Below are 18,081 nucleotides of genomic sequence, written 5' to 3'. Positions count from 1 at the left end.
ACCGTGCTCACTACACGTGGGGAGCCCCTCCCCTCGCACCGTGCTCACTACACGTGGGGAGCCCCTCCCATCGCATTGTGCTCACTACACGTGTGGAGCCCCTCCCCTCCCCTCGCATTGTGCTCACTACACGTGGGGAGCCCCTCCCCTCGCATTGTGCTCACTACACGTGTGGTGCCCCTCCCCCTCCCCTCGCACTGTGCTCACTACACGTGTGGAGCCCCTCCCCTCCCCTCGCACTGTACTCACTACACGTGTGGAGCCCCTCCCCTTCCCTCGCACTGTGCTCACTACACGTGGGGAGCCACTCCCTTCCCCTCGCACTGTGCTCACTACACGTGGGAAGCCCCTCCCCTCCCCTCGCACTGTGCTCACTACACGTGTGGAGCCCCTCCCCTTCCCTCGCACTGTGCTCACTACACGTGTGGAGCCCCTCCCCCTCCCCTCGCACTGTGCTCACTACACGTGTGGAGCCCCTCCCCTCCCCTCGCACCGCGCTCACTACACGTGTGGAGCCCCTCCACTCGCACTGTGCTCACTACACGTGGGGAGCCCCTCCCCCTCCCCTCGCACTGTGCTCACTACACGTGTGGAGCCCCTCCCCTCCCCTCGCACTGTGCTCACTACACGTGGAGCCCCCTCCCCTCACACCGTGCTCACTACACGTGGGGAGCCCCTCCCCTCGCACCGTGCTCACTACACGTGGGGAGCCCCTCCCCTCGCACCGTGCTCACTACACGTGGGGAGCCCCTCCCCTCGCACCGTGCTCACTACACGTGTGGAGCCCCTCCCCTCGCACTGTGCTCACTACACGTGTGGAGCCCCTCCCCCTCCCCTCGCACCGTGCTCACTACACGTGTGGAGCCCCTCCCCTCGCACTGTGCTCACTACACGTGGGGAGCCCCTCCCCCTCCACTCGCACCGTGCTCACTATACGTGTGGAGCCCCTCCCCTCCCCTCGCACTGTGCTCACTACACGTGTGGAGCCCCTCCCCTCCCCTCGCACTGTGCTCACTACACGTGTGGAGCCCCTCCCCTCGCACCGTGCTCACTACACTTGTGGAGCCCCCTCCCCTTCCCCTCGCACTGTGCTCACTACACGTGTGGAGCCCCTCCCCTCGCACTGTGCTCACTACACGTGGGGAGCCCCTCTCCCTCCCCTCGCACCGTGCTCACTACACGTGTGGAGCCCCTCCCCTCGCACCGTGCTCACTACACGTGTGGAGCCCCGCCCCTCCCCTCGCACCGTGCTCACTACACGTGTGGAGCCCCCTCCCCTCCCCTCGCACTGTGCTCACTACACGTGTGGAGCCCCCTCCCCTCCCCTCGCACCGTGCTCACTACACGTGGGGAGCCCCCTCCCCTCCCCTCGCACTGTGCTCACTACACGTGTGGAGCCCCTCCCCTCGCACTGTGCTCACTACACGTGTGGAGCCCCTCACCTCCCCTCGCACTGTGCTCACTACACGTGTGGAGCCCCTCCCCTCCCCTCGCACCGTGCTCACTACACGTGGGGAGCCCCTCCCCTCGCACCGTGCTCACTACACGTGGGGAGCCCCTCCCCTCGCACCGTGCTCACGACACGTGGGGAGCCGCTCCCCTCGCACCGTGCTCACTACACGTGTGGAGCCCCTCCCCCTCCCCTCGCACCGTGCTCACTACACGTGTGGTGCCCCTCCCCCTCCCCTCGCACTGTGCTCACTACACGTGTGGAGCCCCTCCCCCTCCCCTCGCACCGTGCTCACTACACGTGTGGAGCCCCTCCCCTCGCACCGTGCTCAATACACGTGGGGAGCCCCTCCCCTCGCACTGTGCTCACTACAGGTGTGGAGCCCCTCCCCTTCCCTCGCACTGTGCTCACTGCACGTGGGGAGCCCCTCCCCTCCCCTCGCACTGTGCTCACTACACGTGGGAAGCCCCTCCCCTCCCCTCGCACTGTGCTCACTACACGTTTGGAGCCCCTCCCCTTCCCTCGCACTGTGCTCACTACACGTGGGAAGCCCCTCCCCCTCCCCTCGCACTGTGCTCACTACACGTGTGGAGCACCTCCCCTCCTCTCGCACTGTGCTCACTACACGTGGTGAGCCCCTCCCCTCCACTCGCACCGTGCTCACTACATGTGGGGAGCCCCTCCCCTCGCACTGTGCTCACTACACGTGGGGAGCCCCTCCCCTCCCCTCGCACTGTGCTCACTACACGTGGGAAGCCCCTCCCCCTCCCCTCGCACCGTGCTCACTACACGTGGGGAGCCCCTCCCCTCGCACTGTGCTCACTACACGTGGGGAGCCCCTCCCCTCGCACCGTGCTCACTACACGTGGGGAGCCCCTCCCCTCGCACCGTGCTCACTACACGTGGGGAGCCCCTCCCCTCCCCTCGCACCGTGCTCACTACACGTGGGGAGCCCCTCCCCTCGCACCGTGCTCACTACACGTGTGGAGCCCCCTCCCCTCGCACTCTGCTCACTACACGTGTGGAGCCCCTCCCCTCGCACCGTGCTCACTACACGTGTGGAGCCCCCTCCCCTCGCACTGTGCTCACTACACGTGTGGAGCCCCTCCCCTCGCACTGTGCTCACTACACGTGTGGAGCCCCTCCCCCTCCCCTCGCACCGTGCTCACTACACGTGTGGAGCTCCTCCCCTCGCACTGTGCTCACTACACGTGGGGAGCCCCTCCCCCTCCCCTCGCACTGTGCTCACTACACGTGTGGAGCACCTCACCTCGCACCGTGCTCACTACACGTGGGGAGCCCCTCCCCCTCCCCTCGCACTGTGCTCACTACACGTGGGGAGCCCCTCCCCTCGCACTGTGCTCACTACACGTGTGGAGCCCCTCCCCCTCCCCTCGCACCGTGCTCACTACACGTGTGGAGCTCCTCCCCTCGCACTGTGCTCACTACACGTGTGGAGCCCCTCCCCTCGCACCGTGCTCACTACACGTGGGGAGCCCCTCCCCTCGCACCGTGCTCACTACACGTGGGTAGCCCCTCCCCCTCCCCTCGCACCGTGCTCACTACACGTGTGGAGCCCCTCCCCTCCCCTCGCACTGTGCTCACTACACGTGGGTAGCCCCTCCCCCTCCCCTCGCACTGTGCTCACTGCACGTGGGTAGCCACTCCCCCTCCCCTCGCACCGTGCTCACTACACGTGTGGAGCCCCTCCCCTCCCCTCGCACTGTGCTCACTACACGTGGGGAGCCCCTCCCCTCGCACCGTGCTCACTACACGTGGGGAGCCCCTCCCCTCGCACTGTGCTCACTACACGTGTGGAGCCCCCTCCCCCTCCCCTCGCACTGTGCTCACTACACGTGTGGAGCCCCTCCCCCTCCCCTCGCACCGTGCTCACTACACGTGGGGAGCCCCTCCCCCTCCCCTCGCACTGTGCTCACTACACGTGGGGAGCCCCTCCCCCTCCCCTCGCACTGTGCTCACTACACGTGGGGAGCCCCTCCCCTCCCCTCGCACTGTGCTCACTACACGTGGGGAGCCCCTCCCCTCCCCTCGCACTGTGCTCACTACACGTGTGGAGCCCCTCCCCTCGCACCGTGCTCACTACACGTGGGGAGCCCCTCCCCTCGCACCGTGCTCACTACACGTGGGGAGCCCCTCCCCTCGTACTGTGCTCACTACACGTGGGGAGCCCCTCCCCCTCCCCTCGCACCGTGCTCACTACACGTGTGGAGCCCCTCCCCTCGCACTGTGCTCACTACACGTGGGGAGCCCCTCCCCCTCCCCTCGCACTGTGCTCACTACACGTGCGGAGCCCCTCCCCTCGCACCGTGCTCACTACACGTGTGAAGCCCCCTCCCCTCCCCTCGCACTGTGCTCACTACACGTGTGGAGCCCCCTCCCCTCCCCTCGCACTGTGCTCACTACACGTGTGGAGCCCCTCCCCTCGCACTGTGCTCACTACACGTGTGGAGCCCCTCCCCCTCCCCTCGCACTGTGCTCACTACACGTATGGAGCCCCTCCCCCTCCCCTCGCACCGTGCTCACTACACGTGTGGAGCCCCTCCCCTTCCCTCGCACTGTGCTCACTACACGTGTGGAGCCCCTCCCCTCCCCTCGCACTGTGCTCACTACACGTGGGTAGCCACTCCCCCTCCCCTCGCACCGTGCTCACTACACGTGTGGAGCCCCTCCCCTCCCCTCGCAGTGTGCTCACTACACGTGGGGAGCCCCTCCCCTCGCACCGTGCTCACTACACGTGGGGAGCCCCTCCCCTCGCACTGTGCTCACTACAAGTGTGGAGCCCCCTCCCCCTCCCCTCGCACTGTGCTCACTACACGTGTGGAGCCCCTCCCCCTCCCCTCGCACCGTGCTCACTACACGTGGGGAGCCCCTCCCCCTCCCCTCGCACTGTGCTCACTACACGTGGGGAGCCCCTCCCCCTCCCCTCGCACTGTGCTCACTACACGTGGGGAGCCCCTCCCCTCCCCTCGCACTGTGCTCACTACACGTGGGGAGCCCCTCCCCTCCCCTCGCACTGTGCTCACTACACGTGTGGAGCCCCCTCCCTCGCACTGTGCTCACTACACGTGGGGAGCCCCTCCCCTCCGTGCTCACTACACGTGTGGAGCCGCTCCCCCTCCCCTCGCACTGTGCTCACTACACGTGTGGAGCCCCCTCCCCTCCCTTCGCACCGTGCTCACCTCACGTGTGGAGCCCCTCCCGCACCCCTCGCACTGTGCTCACTACACGTGTGGAGCCCCTCCCCTCGCACTGTGCTCACTACACGTGGGGAGCCCCTCCCCTCGCACTGTGCTCACTACATGTGGGGAGCCCCTCCCCTCCCCTCGCACTGTGCTCACTACACGTGGGGAGCCCCTCCCCCTCCCCTCGCACTGTGCTCACTACACGTGTGGAGCCCCTCCCCCTCCCCTCGCACTGTGCTCACTACACGTGGGGAGCCCCTCCCCTCGCACTGTACTCACTACACGTGTGGAGCCCCTCCCGCTCCCCTCGCACTGTGCTCACTACACGTGTGGAGCCCCTCCCCCTCCCCTCGCACTGTGCTCACTACACGTGTGGAGCCCCTCCCCTTGCACTGTACTCACTACACGTGTGGAGGTCCCTCCCCTCGCACTGTGCTCACTACACGTGTGGAGGTCCCTCCCCTCGCACTGTACTCACTACACGTGTGGAGGTCCCTCCCCTCGCACCGTGCTCACTACACGTGTGGAGGTCCCTCCCCTCGCACTGTACTCACTACACGTGTGGAGGTCCCTCCCCTCGCACCGTGCTCACTACACGTGTGGAGGTCCCTCCCCTCGCACTGTACTCACTACACGTGTGGAGGTCCCTCCCCTCGCACCGTGCTCACTACACGTGTGGAGGTCCCTCCCCTCGCACTGTACTCACTACACGTGTGGAGGTCCCTCCCCTCGCACCGTGCTCACTACACGTGTGGAGGTCCCTCCCCTCGTGCTCACTACACGTGTGGAGCCCCTCCCCTCGCACTGTGCTCACTACACGTGTGGAGCCCCTCCCCTCGCACTGTACTCACTACACGTGTGGAGGTCCCTCCCCTCGCACTGTGCTCACTACACGTGTGGAGCCCCTCCCCTCGCACTGTGCTCACTACACGTGTGGAGCCCCTCCCCTCGCACTGTGCTCACTACACGTGTGGAGGTCCCTCCCCTCGCACCGTGCTCACTACACGTGTGGAGCCCCTCCCCTCCCCTCGCACTGTGCTCACTACACGTGTGGAGCCCCTCCCCCTCCCCTCGCACCGTGCTCACTACACGTGTGGAGCCCCTCCCCCTCCCCTCGCACTGTGCTCACTACACGTGTGGAGCCCCTCCCCCTCCCCTCGCACCGTGCTCACTACACGTGTGGAGCCCCTCCCCCTCCCCTCGCACCGTGCTCACTACACGTGTGGAGGTCGCTCCCCTCGCACTGTACTCACTACACGTGTGGAGCCCCTCCCCCTCCCCTCGCACTGTGCTCACTACACGTGTGGAGCCCCTCCCCTTGCACTGTACTCACTACACGTGTGGAGGTCCCTCCCCTCGCACTGTGCTCACTACACGTGTGGAGGTCCCTCCCCTCGCACTACGCTCACTACACGTGTGGAGGTCCCTCCCCTCGCACTGTACTCACTACACGTGTGGAGCCCCTCCCCTCGCACTGTGCTCACTACACGTGTGGAGCCCCTCCCCTTGCACTGTACTCACTACACGTGTGGAGGTCCCTCCCCTCGCACTGTGCTCACTACACGTGTGGAGGTCCCTCCCCTCGCACTGTACTCACTACACGTGTGGAGGTCCCTCCCCTCGCACCGTGCTCACTATACGTGGGGAGCCCCTCCCCCTCCCCTCGCACTGTGTTCACTACACGTGTGGAGCCCTTCCCCCTCCCCTCGCACCGTGCTCACTACACGTGTGGAGGTCCCTCCCCTCGCACCGTGCTCACTACACGTGTGGAGCCCCCTCCCCTCGCACTGTGCTCACTACACGTGTGGAGCCCCTCCCCTCGCACTGTGCTCACTACACGTGTGGAGCCCCTCCCCTTGCACTGTGCTCACTACACGTGTGGAGCCCCTCCCCTCGCACCGTGCTCACTACACATGTGGAGGTCCCTCCCCTCGCACTGTGCTCACTACACGTGGGGAGCCCCTCCCCCTCCCCTCGCACTGTGCTCACTACACGTGTGGAGGTCCCTCCCCTCGCACTGTGCTCACTACACGTGTGGAGGTCCCTCCCCTCGCACCGTGCTCACTACACGTGTGGAGGTCCCTCCCCTCGCACCGTGCTCACGACACGTGGGGAGCCCCTCCCCTCGCACTGTGCTCACTACACGTGGGGAGCCCCTCCCCTCGCACCGTGCTCACTACACGTGTGGAGGTCCCTCCCCTCGCACCGTGCTCACTACACGTGGGGAGCCCCTCCCCTCGCACCGTGCTCACTACACGTGTGGAGGTCCCTCCCCTCGCACCGTGCTCACTACACGTGTGGAGGTCCCTCCCCTCGCACCGTGCTCACTACACGTGGGGAGCCCCTCCCCTCGCACCGTGCTCACTACACGTGTGGAGGTCCCTCCCCTCGCACCGTGCTCACTACACGTGTGGAGGTCCCTCCCCTCGCACCGTGCTCACTACACGTGGGGAGCCCCTCCCCTCGCACCGTGCTCACTACACGTGTGGAGGTCCCTCCCCTCGCACTGTGCTCACTACACGTGGGGAGCCCCTCCCCCTCCCCTCGCACCGTGCTCACTACACGTGTGGAGGTCCCTCCCCTCGCACCGTGCTCACTACACGTGTGGAGCCCCTCCCCCTCCCCTCGCACCGTGCTCACTACACGTGTGGAGGTCCCTCCCCTCGCACCGTGCTCACTACACGTGTGGAGGTCCCTCCCCTCGCACCGTGCTCACTACACGTGTGGAGGTCCCTCCCCTCGCACCATGTCGATTCTATCCGACCCCCATCCGCAATCCTTTCATTGATTCTTTTCACAAAAAGTCAGTGCAGTTCCCTCTCGGCCTTGCCGACAGACGGTATCAGACAGAAACCATGCCAAGGAAGCCCTCATGGGCAAGGAAGCCCAGATGGCCAAGGAAGCCCAGATGGCCAGGGAAGCCCCCATGCCCAGGGAGGCCCCCATGGCCCAGGGAGGCCCCCATGCCCAAGGAAGGCTCCCATGCCCAAGGAAGGCCCCCATGCCCAAGGAAGGCCCCCATGCCCAAGGAAGGCTCCCATGCCCAAGGAAGGCCCCCATGCCCAAGGAAGGCCCCCATGCCCAAGGAAGGCTCCCATGCCCAAGGAAGGCCCCCATGCCCAAGGAAGGCCCCCATGCCCAAGGAAGGCCCCCATGCCCAAGGAAGGCCCCCATGCCCAAGGAAGGCCCCCATGCCCAAGGAAGGCCCCCATGCCCAGGGAGGCCCCCATGCCCAGGGAGGCCCCCATGCAGATAGCGGATGAACCACATACACAGAGACAAACATGCGCCACCTTTTTAGGCTTTGCTCCTCGCTGCATGAATCAAAGGTTAAAGGTCAGAGGTTAATATTACAACGATCCACGAGTGTACTCAGCAGCACGAGAGGTTAATGACTCACCGCACCACGTCTGAACGTAGGATAGTGCTGATCTTGGACTTGGGCAGATTTATAGTTAAATTACAGCATGGACCGGGAGTCGGGGCACGGAACGGGAGTCGGGGCACGGAACGGGAGTCGGGGCACGGAACGGGAGTCGGGGCACGGAACGGGAGTCGGGGCACGGACCGGGAGTCGGGGCACGGACCGGGAGTCGGGGCACGGACCGGGAGTCGGGGCACGGAACGGGAGTCGGGGCACGGAACGGGAGTCGGGGCACGGAACGGGAGTCGGGGCACGGAACGGGAGTCGGGGCACGGACCGGGAGTCGGGGCACGGACCGGGAGTCGGGGCACGGACCGGGAGTCGGGGCACGGACCGGGAGTCGGGGCACGGAACGGGAGTCGGGGCACGGAACGGGAGTCGGGGCAGGGAACGGGAGTCGGGGCAGGGAACGGGAGTCGGGGCACGGACCGGGAGTCGGGGCACGGACCGGGAGTCGGGGCACGGAACGGGAGTCGGGGCGGAGCGATGCAGTGACGCGCTGGGTTTGTGCCAAATGTCCTGTTGAAGGAATTGCACAAGGCAGAGTCTGCCGATGCCATGTGACCGGGAATTGTCAGCCAGGCCTCGGTCTGTCAGTGATTTGTCCGCCTTGTCCTCTGACACTCTGCTCTCCAGGCTGGGGTCTGGTGCTGAGCCTGTGTGTGTTGTGTGTCTAAGTGCTACGTGTCACCGTGCAGTGGGGTAACATGGCTGTGTGGGACAAGAGAAACATCTTCACTGGCTACAAGGGGAGAATTGGCTCAGTCGGCAGGAATTGCTGGCTGCAGAACTTCAGTCCAATTTACTCACCAGCTTGCTGCTTTTGGGAGTCTCAGTTATCTCTGTAAAAGATAAATAAATAAAGTTGGTTAAGGACAACACTCCACCCCGAGACCTGGTGTTTGCCCATTCCAGCTCAAAGACCTTGCTTGCGAGCTGAGCAGAGGTCTGAGCTTGCTCCTGTCTCACTGCCTGCTGTAGAGCTCATGGCCTTCGCCGACACAGCTCCAGCACAGGCATACACCCTAACAGCACACACAAGGCCAGTAGGCTCATCGGGCCTGTACCGGCTCTTGGCAAGACCTGTTGAATGGTGGTGCAGGCTCGAATGGCCGAATATCCTACTCCCGACACCTATTTTCTATGTTTCTGTCTGATTAGTCCCACACCCTGCTTCTCCCCGGAACCCTGCCACTTCCTGCTCTTCACATGGTCCAGTTGCCCTTTGAAAGCTCCCTGGGAATCGGATTCCACCTCCCTTTCAGGGGATGCGCTCCAGGTCTTAACAACCCTGAGTGTGAAGAAATCGTTTCTCATTTCCCCTCTGGAATCTGCAAAAGGACATAGACAGGCTCAGTGAGTGGGCAAACATTTGGCAGATGGAGTATAATATTGGAAAGTGTGAGGTTATGCACTTTGGCAGAAAAAAATCGAAGAGCAAGTAATTATTTAAATGGAGAAAGATTGCAAAGTGCCGCAGTACAGTGGGACCTGGGGGTTACTTGTGCATGAAACACAAAAGGATAGTATGCAGGTACGGCAAGTGATCAGGAAGGCCAATGTCCGAGGGGAAGTGTTTGCTAGTGCTGTTGGGGAGGGGTTCAACTAATATGGCAGGGGGATGGGAACCTATGCAGGGAGACAGAGGGAAATAAAATGGAGGCAGAAGCAAAAGATAGAAAGGAGAATAGTAAAAGTGGGGGGCAGAGAAACCCAAGGCAAAAAACAAAAAGGGCCACATTACAGCAAGATTCTAAATGGACAAAGAGTGTTAAAAAGACAAGCCTGAAGGCTCTGTGCTTAATGCAAGGACTATTTGAAATAAGATGGATGAATTAACTGCGCAGGCAGCTATTAACGATTATGATATAATTATGATTACGGAGACATGGCTCCAGGGTGACCAAGGCTGGGAACTCAACATCCAGGGATATTCAACATTCAGGAAGGATAGACAGGAAGCAAAAGGAGGTGGGGTGGCGTTGCTGGTTGAAGAGGAAATTAATGCAATAGTAAGGAAGGACATTAGCCTAGATGATGTGGAATCGGTATGGGTGGAGTCGCGGAATACCAAAGGGCGGAAAACGCTAGTGGGAGTTGTGTACATACCACCAAACAGTAGTAGTGAGGTTGGGGACAGCATCAAACAAGAAATTAGGGATGCGTGCAATAAAGGTACAGCAGTTATCATGGGCAACTTTAATCTACATATAGACTGGGCTAACCAAACTGGTAGCAATGCAGTGGAGGAGGATTTCCTGGAGTGTGTTGCGGATGGTTTTCTTGACCAATATGTCAAGGAACCAACCAGAGAGCTGGCCATCCTAGACTGGGCGATGTGTAATGGGAAGGGACTAATTAGCAACCTTGTGCGAGGCCCCTTAGGGAAGAGTGACCATAATATTGTAGAATTCTTTATTAAGATGGAGAGTGACACAGTTAATTCGGAAACTAGGATCCTGAACTTAAGGAAAGGTAACTTCGATGGTATGAGGCATGAATTGGCTAGAATAGACTGGAAAAGGATACTTAAAGGGTTGACGGTGGATAGACAATGGCAAACATTTAAAGATCACATGGATGAACTTCAACAACTGTACATCCCTGTCTGGAGTAAAAATAAAACGGGGAAGGTGGCTCAACCGTGGCTATGAAGGGAAATTAAGGATAGTGTTAAATCCAAGGAAGAGGCATATAAATTGGCCAGAAAAAGTAACAAACCTGAGGACTGGGAGAAATTTAGAATTCAGCAGAGGAGGACAAAGGGTTTAATTAGGAGGGGAAAATAGAGTATGAGAGGAAGCTTGCTGGGAACATAAAAACTGACTGCAAAAGCTTCTATAGATATGTGAAGAGAAAAAGATTAGTGAAGACAAACGTAGGTCCCTTGCAGTCAGATTCAGGTGAATTTATAATGGGGAACAAAGAAATGGCGGTCCAGTTGAACAAATACTTTGGATCGATCTTCACGAAGGAAGACACGAATAACCTTCCGGAAATACTAGGGGTTCGAGGGTCTAGTGAGAAGGAGGAACTGAAGGAAATCCTTATTAGTCAGGAAATGGAGTTAGGGAAATTGATGGGATTGAAGGCCGATAAATCCCCAGGGCCTGATAGGCTGCATCCCAGAGTACTTAAGGAAGTGGCCCTAGAAATAGTGGATGCATTGGTGATCATTTTCCAACATTCTATTGACTCTGGATCAGTTCCTATGGACTGGAGGGTAGCCAATGTAACACCACTTTTTTTAAAAAAAGGGAGCGAGAAAACAGAGAATTATAGACCGGTCAGCCTGACATCAGTAGCAGGTAAAATGATGGAATCAATTATTAAGGATTTCATAGCAGTGCATTTGGGAAGAGGTGACATGATAGGTCCAAGTCAGCATGGATTTATGAGAGGGAAATCATCTGGAATTTTTTGAGGATGTAACTAGTAGAGTGGACAAGGGAGAACCAGTGGATGTGGTGTATTTGGACTTTCAGAAGTCTTTTGACAAGGTCCCACACAAGAGATTAGTGTGCAAAATTAAAGCACATGGTATTGGGGGTAATATACTGACGTGGATACGGAACAGGAAGCAGACAGGAAGCAGAGAGTCGGGATAAACGGGTCCTTTTCAGAATGGCAGGCAGTGACTAGTGGGGTGCCGCTGAGCTCAGTGCTGGGACCCAGCTATTTACAATATACATTAATGATTTAGATGAAGGAATTGAGTGTAATATCTCCAAGTTTGCAGATGACACTAAACTGGGTGGCGGTGTGAGCTGTGAGGAGGATGCTAAGAGGCTGCAGAGTGACTTGGACAGGTTAGGTGAGTGGGCAAATGCATGGCAGATGCAGTATAATGTGGATAAATGTGAGGTTATCCACTTTGGTGGCAAAAACGCAAAGGCAGAATATTATCTGAATGGCGGTAGATTAGGAAAAGGGGAGGTGCAACGAGACCTGGGTGTCATGGTTCATCAGTCATTGAAAGTTGGCATGCAGGTACAGCAGGCGGTGAAGAAGGGAAATGGTATGTTGGCCTTTATAGCTAGGGGATTTGAGTATAGGAGCAGGGAGGTCTTACTGCAGTTGTACAGGGCCTTAGTGAGGCCTCACCTTTTTTAAAAAGTGGGGTTACATTGGCTACCCTCCACTCCATAGGAACTGATCCAGAGTCTATGGAATGTTGGAAAATGACCGTCAATGCATCCGCTATTTCCAAGGCCACCTCCTTAAGTACTCTGGGATGCAGTCCATCAGGCCCTGGGGATTTATCGGCCTTCAATCCCATCAACTTCCCCAACACAATTTCCCGACTAATAATTTTGAATATATCTAACGAACTGGCCTCAACAACTTTCTGTGGTAGAGAATTCCACAGGTTCACAATTCTCTGAGTGAAGAAGTTTCTCCTCATCTCAGTCCTAAATGGCCTACCCCTTATCCTTAGACTGTGTCCCCTGGTTCTGGACTTCCCCAACATTGGGAACATTCTTCTTGCATCTAACCTGTCCAGTCCCGTCAGAATTTTATATGTTTCTATGAGATCCCCTCTCATTCTTCTAAATTCCAGTGAATATAAGCCGAGTCGATCCAGTCTTTCTTCATATGTCATTCCTGCCATCCCGGGAATCAGTCGAGTGAACCTTCGTTGCACTCCCTCAATAGCAAGAACGTCCTTCCTCAGATTAGGAGACCAAAACTGAACACAATATTCCAGGTGAGGCCTCACCAAGGCCCTGTACAACTGCAGTAAGACCTCCTTGCTCCTGTACTCAAATCCCCTAGCTATGAAGGCTAACATGCCATTTGCCTTCTTCACCGCCTGCTGTACCTGCATGCCAACCTTCAATGACTGATGTACCAAGACACCCAGGTCTCGTTGCACCTTCCCTTTTCCTAATCTGTTGCTATTCAGATAATATTCTGCCTTCCTGTTTTTGCCACCAAAGTGGATAACCTCACATTTATCCACATTAAAATGCATCTGCCATGCATTTGCCCACTCACCGAACCTGTCCAAGTCACCCTGCAGCCTCTTAGCATCATCCTCACAGCTCACACCGCCACCCAGCTTAGTGTCATCTGCAAACTTGGAGATATTACATTCAATTCCTTCGTCTAACTCATTAATATATATTGTAAATAGCTGGGGTCCCAGCACTGAACCTTGCAGTCCCCCACTAGTCACTGCCTGCCATTCTGAAAAGAACCCGTTTATTCCTACTCTTTGCTTCCTGTCTGCCAACCAGTTCTCTATCCACGTCAGTACATTACTCCCAATACCATGTGCTTTGATTTTGCACACCAATCTCTTGTGTGGGACCTTGTCAAAAGCCTTTTGAAAGTCCAAATACACCACATCCATTGGTGTTCCCTTATCCACTCTACTAGTTACATCCCCAAAAAATTCCAGAAGATTTGTCAAGCATGATTTCCCTTTCATAAATCCATGCTGACTTGGTCCGATCCTGTCACTGATTTCTAAATGCGCTGCTATTACAATCTTTAATAATTGATTCCAACATTTTCCCCACTACTGATGTCAGGCTAACCGATCTATAATTCCCCGTTTTCTCTCTCCCTCCTTTTTTAAAAAGTGGTGTTACATTAGCTACCCTCCAGTCCATAGGAACTGATCCAGAGTCGATAGACTGTTGGAAAATGATCACCAATGCATCCACTATTTCTAGGGCCACTTTCTTAAGTACTCTGGGATGCAGACTATCAGGCCCCGGGGATTTATCAGCCTTCAATCCCATCAATTTCCCTAACACAATTTCCTGACTAATAAGGATTTCCTTCAGTTCCTCCTTCTCACTAGACCCTCGATCCCCTAGTATTTCCGGAAGGTTATTTGTGTCTTCCTTCGTGAAGTATTTGTTCAATTGGTCTGCCATTTCTTTGTTCCCCATTATAAATTCATCTGATTCTGACTGCAAGGGACCTACATTTGTCTTCACTAATCTTTTTCTCTTCACATATCTATAGAAGCTTTTGCAGTCAGTTGTTATGTTCCCTGCAAGCTTACTCTTATACTCTAACGCCATCTGCCAAATTTTTGCCCACTCACTTAGCCTGTCTATGTCCTTTTGGAGATTTTTTGTGTCCTCCTCACACATTGCTTTTCCTCCCATCTTTGTATTGTCAGCAAACTTGGCTACGTTAACACTCGGTGCCTTCTTCCAACTCGTAAATATAGATTGTAAATAACTGGGGTCCCAGCACTGATCCCTGTGGCACCCCACTAGTTATTGTTTACCAACCCGAGAATGAACCATTTATCCCGACTCTCTGTTTTCTGTTAGTTAGCCAATCCTCTATCCATGCTAATATATTACCCCCAACCTCTGAACTTTTATCTTGTGCAGTAACCTTTTATATGGCACCTTGTCAAATGCCTTCTGGAAGTCCAAATACACCACATCCACTGGTTCCCCTTTATCCATCCTGTTTGTTACATCCTCAAAGAATTCCAGTAAATTTGTCAAACATGACTTCCCCTTCATAAATCCATGCTGTCTCTGTCTGACTGAATTATGCTTTTCCAAATGTCCTGCTACTGCTTCTTTAATAATGGACTCCAACATTTTCCCACCCACAGATGTTAGACTAACTGGTCTATAGTTTCCTGCTTTTTGTCTGCCTCCTTTTTTAAATAGGGGCGTTACATTTGCGGTTTTCCAATCTGCTGGGACCTCCCCAGAATCCAGGGAATTTTGGTAAATTACAACCAATGCATCCACTATCCCTGCCGCTACTTCTCTTAAGACCCTAGGATGCAGGTCATCAGGTCCAGGGGATTTATCTGACTTTAGTCCCATTATCTTACTGAGTACCACCTCCTTAGTGATTGTGATTGTGTTAAGTTCCTCCCCCCCATAAACCCTAGACTATCCACTGTCGGAATATTGTTAGTGTCCTCTATCATAAAGACTGATACAGAATATTTGTTCAGAGTTTCTGCCATCTCCATGTTCCCCATCACTAATTCCCCGGTCTCGTCCTTATGTACCTCTGCAGGTGCTTCCTGACGTGTGGTGCCCAGAATCGGACTCAATCCTCCACCTGGCGCCTGACCAGTGATGTGTAAAGGTTTAGCCTGAACTCCTTGTTCCTGTTTTCAATGTCGCTGTTTACAAAGCCAAGGGCCCATGTGCTTTCTTACCTGTCTTCTCAACTTGCCCTTACACGTTCAAAGATTGTGAATCCACACCCCCAGGTCCTTCTGCCCTTGTACCCCTTCAAAATAGGACCATGTAGATTCAATGAAAACCAAAAGTGCTGGCAGCAATCAGCAGGTGTGGCGAGAGAAACAGAGTTAACGTTTCAGGTCAATGACCCTCGACCTGCAACGTAACTCGGTTTCTCTCTCCACAGCTGCAGCCTGACCCGCTGAGATTTCCAGCATTTTCAGTTTTCATTTCAGATTCCAGCATCCTCAGTACTTTGCTTTCGAACCATTTCAATGATACTGCAACTCCGTGCTGTTTCTCCCGAAGTGTATCACTTCGCACTGATCCACACTGAATTGCATCTGCCGTGTGCCTGCCCATTTCACCAGGCTGTCTGTGAGCTCATCAAGTCTGTTACAGGCGCGATGTCCGAAATCGGGTCTGAGGCCATTCTGGATAGTCCCGGATTTTGGAACGTCTTTGCCTGGGCTGAGGGAGGCAGGGGAGGGGGGTTGGTTATACTGCCGGAGGTTGGGATGGGGGGGGGGGGCGGGGGCTCGGTCTGCCCACTAGAGGTCAAGCTGAGGTCGGTCACAGGGTCGGTCGGGCCGCTGGAGGTCGGTCGGGGGGTTTCGTCAGGCCGCCAGAGGACGGGGAAGGTCAGGCGGCCGGAGGTCAGGCCAGGGGGAGGTCAGGCGGCCGAGGTCAGGCCAGGGGGAGGTCGGGCGGCCGGAGGTCAGGCCAGGGGGAGGTCAGGCGGCCGGAGGTCAGGCCAGGGGGAGGTCGGGCGGCCGGAGGTCAGGCCAGGGGGAGGTCGGGCGGCCGGAGGTCAGGCCAGGGGGAGGTCGGGCGGCCGGAGGTCAGGCCAGGGGGAGGTCGGGCGGCCGGAGGTCAGGCCAGGGGGAGGTCGGGCGGCCGGAGGTCAGGCCAGGGGGAGGTCGGGCGGCCGGAGGTCAGGCCAGGGGGAGGTCGGGCGGCCGAGGTGGGGGAGTCCGGATTTCAGACCCCTCCGCGCCCTCTGACCCCTCCGCTAACATTCAGCCCACGGTTGGGGGGCGGCTGCCCTCTGACCCCTCCGCTCACGTTCAGCCCATGGCTGGGGGGAGGAGTGCCCTCTGACCTCTCCGCTCACATTCAGCCCCCGGTTGGGGGGAGGGGTGCCCTCTGACCCCTCCGCTCACAAAATCAGAAAGAAAAAGTAACAGTATAACATCACAATGATGGAGGGCGGTGATTGGTTCTTCCATTAATTCAATCACTGGACAGGGAATGAATTTTGAAGAAAGCTAAAAACCGAATTAATTTGCTTCAATTGCTGAGTTTCTCATTTAATTTATAATTATTGTATATATTATATAATTTTGTTTAATTATAATTAATATTTATTATACTGATGTCACTATTGTATACTCCTTACTGTATTATTTACAATGCAATTTGAATTGTGTGTGTTTTTTCCCGTGTCTACCTAAGTGCACATTTTGTCTGCCGCTTTGGATCCGAGCCTTTAACCTTTTACATTTCTGTTTTTTCCCTCTTTCTCCTCAATGGTCAATATCCAACGTGTTGTAAGACTGTTGTGAACCGCCTTGGGACGTTTTATTACGTTTAAGGCGCTTGTTAAATAAATAAAAGTTATTATTATCCAACTGGCTATGTGTCATACGTGGAGCTAGACTCAGAATTGGCAGGCTATTTAACCATGGCAGGCAATGCAGCTGATGGCCCACCATGAGAACGCAACTCCTACCTCGTTTGGGGACCTTTGAGGCAGAAGGTTCCTGCGGGGTCTCAGGGGAGGTGGTATCGCCCCCATTGTCTACAACCTGGATCTGAAACAGAATCAGCACAGACGTCATCCCCAGCACCCCGAAAATCGACCCCCAACACCCGTACCCCGAATATTCACCCCGCCATCCGTACCCCGAAAATCTCCCGCCACCCGTACCCCAAAGATCCCACCACCTGTGCCCCGAATATTCCCCTGCCATCCGTACCCCGAAAATCCCCTGCCACCCGTACCCCGAAAATCCCACCGCCCGCACCCCGAAAAAAAACACCATCCGTACCCCTAATATTGCCCCCATCATCCGTACCCCGAAAATCCTCCCACCAACCGTGCCCCGAAAATCTCCCGCCGCCCGCACCCCCAAATCCCCCATCCGTACGCCGAAACCCACGCCCCTAAATCACCCCACCATCTGTACCCCAAAAACTCCTCGCCCCTAAAACACCCCACCATCCGTACCCCATAAATCCCCCAACACAATCTCCCCCAGACCCGGATTCCACCAGCCCCTGCCCCCGCCCCTTCCCTCCCTCCCTCCCACACTCAGCAGGGCCTGTGCGGTGTGTACCTGTGACTGGCGTACGAAGATGCCGTGGCTGTCCTCACAGGTGAAGTACCGCTTGCCTTGCACTGTCCCGTCATTCTTGCCCTTGGCATCGTCCAGGATCACGCCAACCCACTTCCCGGAGGCAAACATCGTGGCACCAACATAGGCAACAGTGCCTCGGTGTCCCTTCCCGATCACCTCCACCCGCGATCCCACCTTCAGGGGCTTGCCGCTGCTCCCCTCGCCACTCATCCTGATACTGCTCGAGTGCGGAGTCTGCAAACACAACACAACATGTCACGCAGGCTCACAACCCGGGAGGGGGAGAGAGAGGGGGGGGGGGGGGAGAGAGAGAGGAGGGGGAGAGAGAGGGAGAGAGAGGGGGGAGGGGGAGAGAGAGGGGGGAGGGGGGGAGAGAGAGGGGGGGGAGGGGGAGGAGAGAGGGGGGGAGGGGGAGGGGAGAGAGAGGGGGGGAGGGGGAGAGAGGGAGGGAGGGAGACCGAGG

The 18,081-nt window shown here is 57.2% G+C and overlaps 1 protein-coding gene across 1 annotated transcript in view; it reads right to left on the bottom strand.

Moving 5' to 3' along the window:
• LOC139241263 (dynactin subunit 1-like) overlaps nt 1–17,850 on the bottom strand; it is a gene marked incomplete at its 3' end in the record, with an annotated part of 128,837 nt that extends 110,987 nt beyond the window's left edge. The window contains exons 1-3 of the mRNA XM_070869914.1: nt 17,598–17,850; nt 16,991–17,072; nt 8,888–8,919 (exon numbers count right to left, since the gene is read on the bottom strand). Coding sequence (XP_070726015.1) covers nt 8,888–8,919; nt 16,991–17,072; nt 17,598–17,828 — 345 coding nt within the window. The remainder of the gene's footprint in view (nt 1–8,887; nt 8,920–16,990; nt 17,073–17,597) is intronic.
• Nucleotides 17,851–18,081: the final 231 nt, after the last annotated feature.

Source organism: Pristiophorus japonicus, unplaced genomic scaffold (genome assembly GCF_044704955.1).
Source record: "Pristiophorus japonicus isolate sPriJap1 unplaced genomic scaffold, sPriJap1.hap1 HAP1_SCAFFOLD_1013, whole genome shotgun sequence".
Classification (NCBI taxonomy): Eukaryota; Metazoa; Chordata; class Chondrichthyes; family Pristiophoridae; genus Pristiophorus; species Pristiophorus japonicus.
The sequence above is the reverse complement of the archived record's forward strand: the minus strand, read 5'-3'. Positions and strand labels throughout refer to the sequence as shown.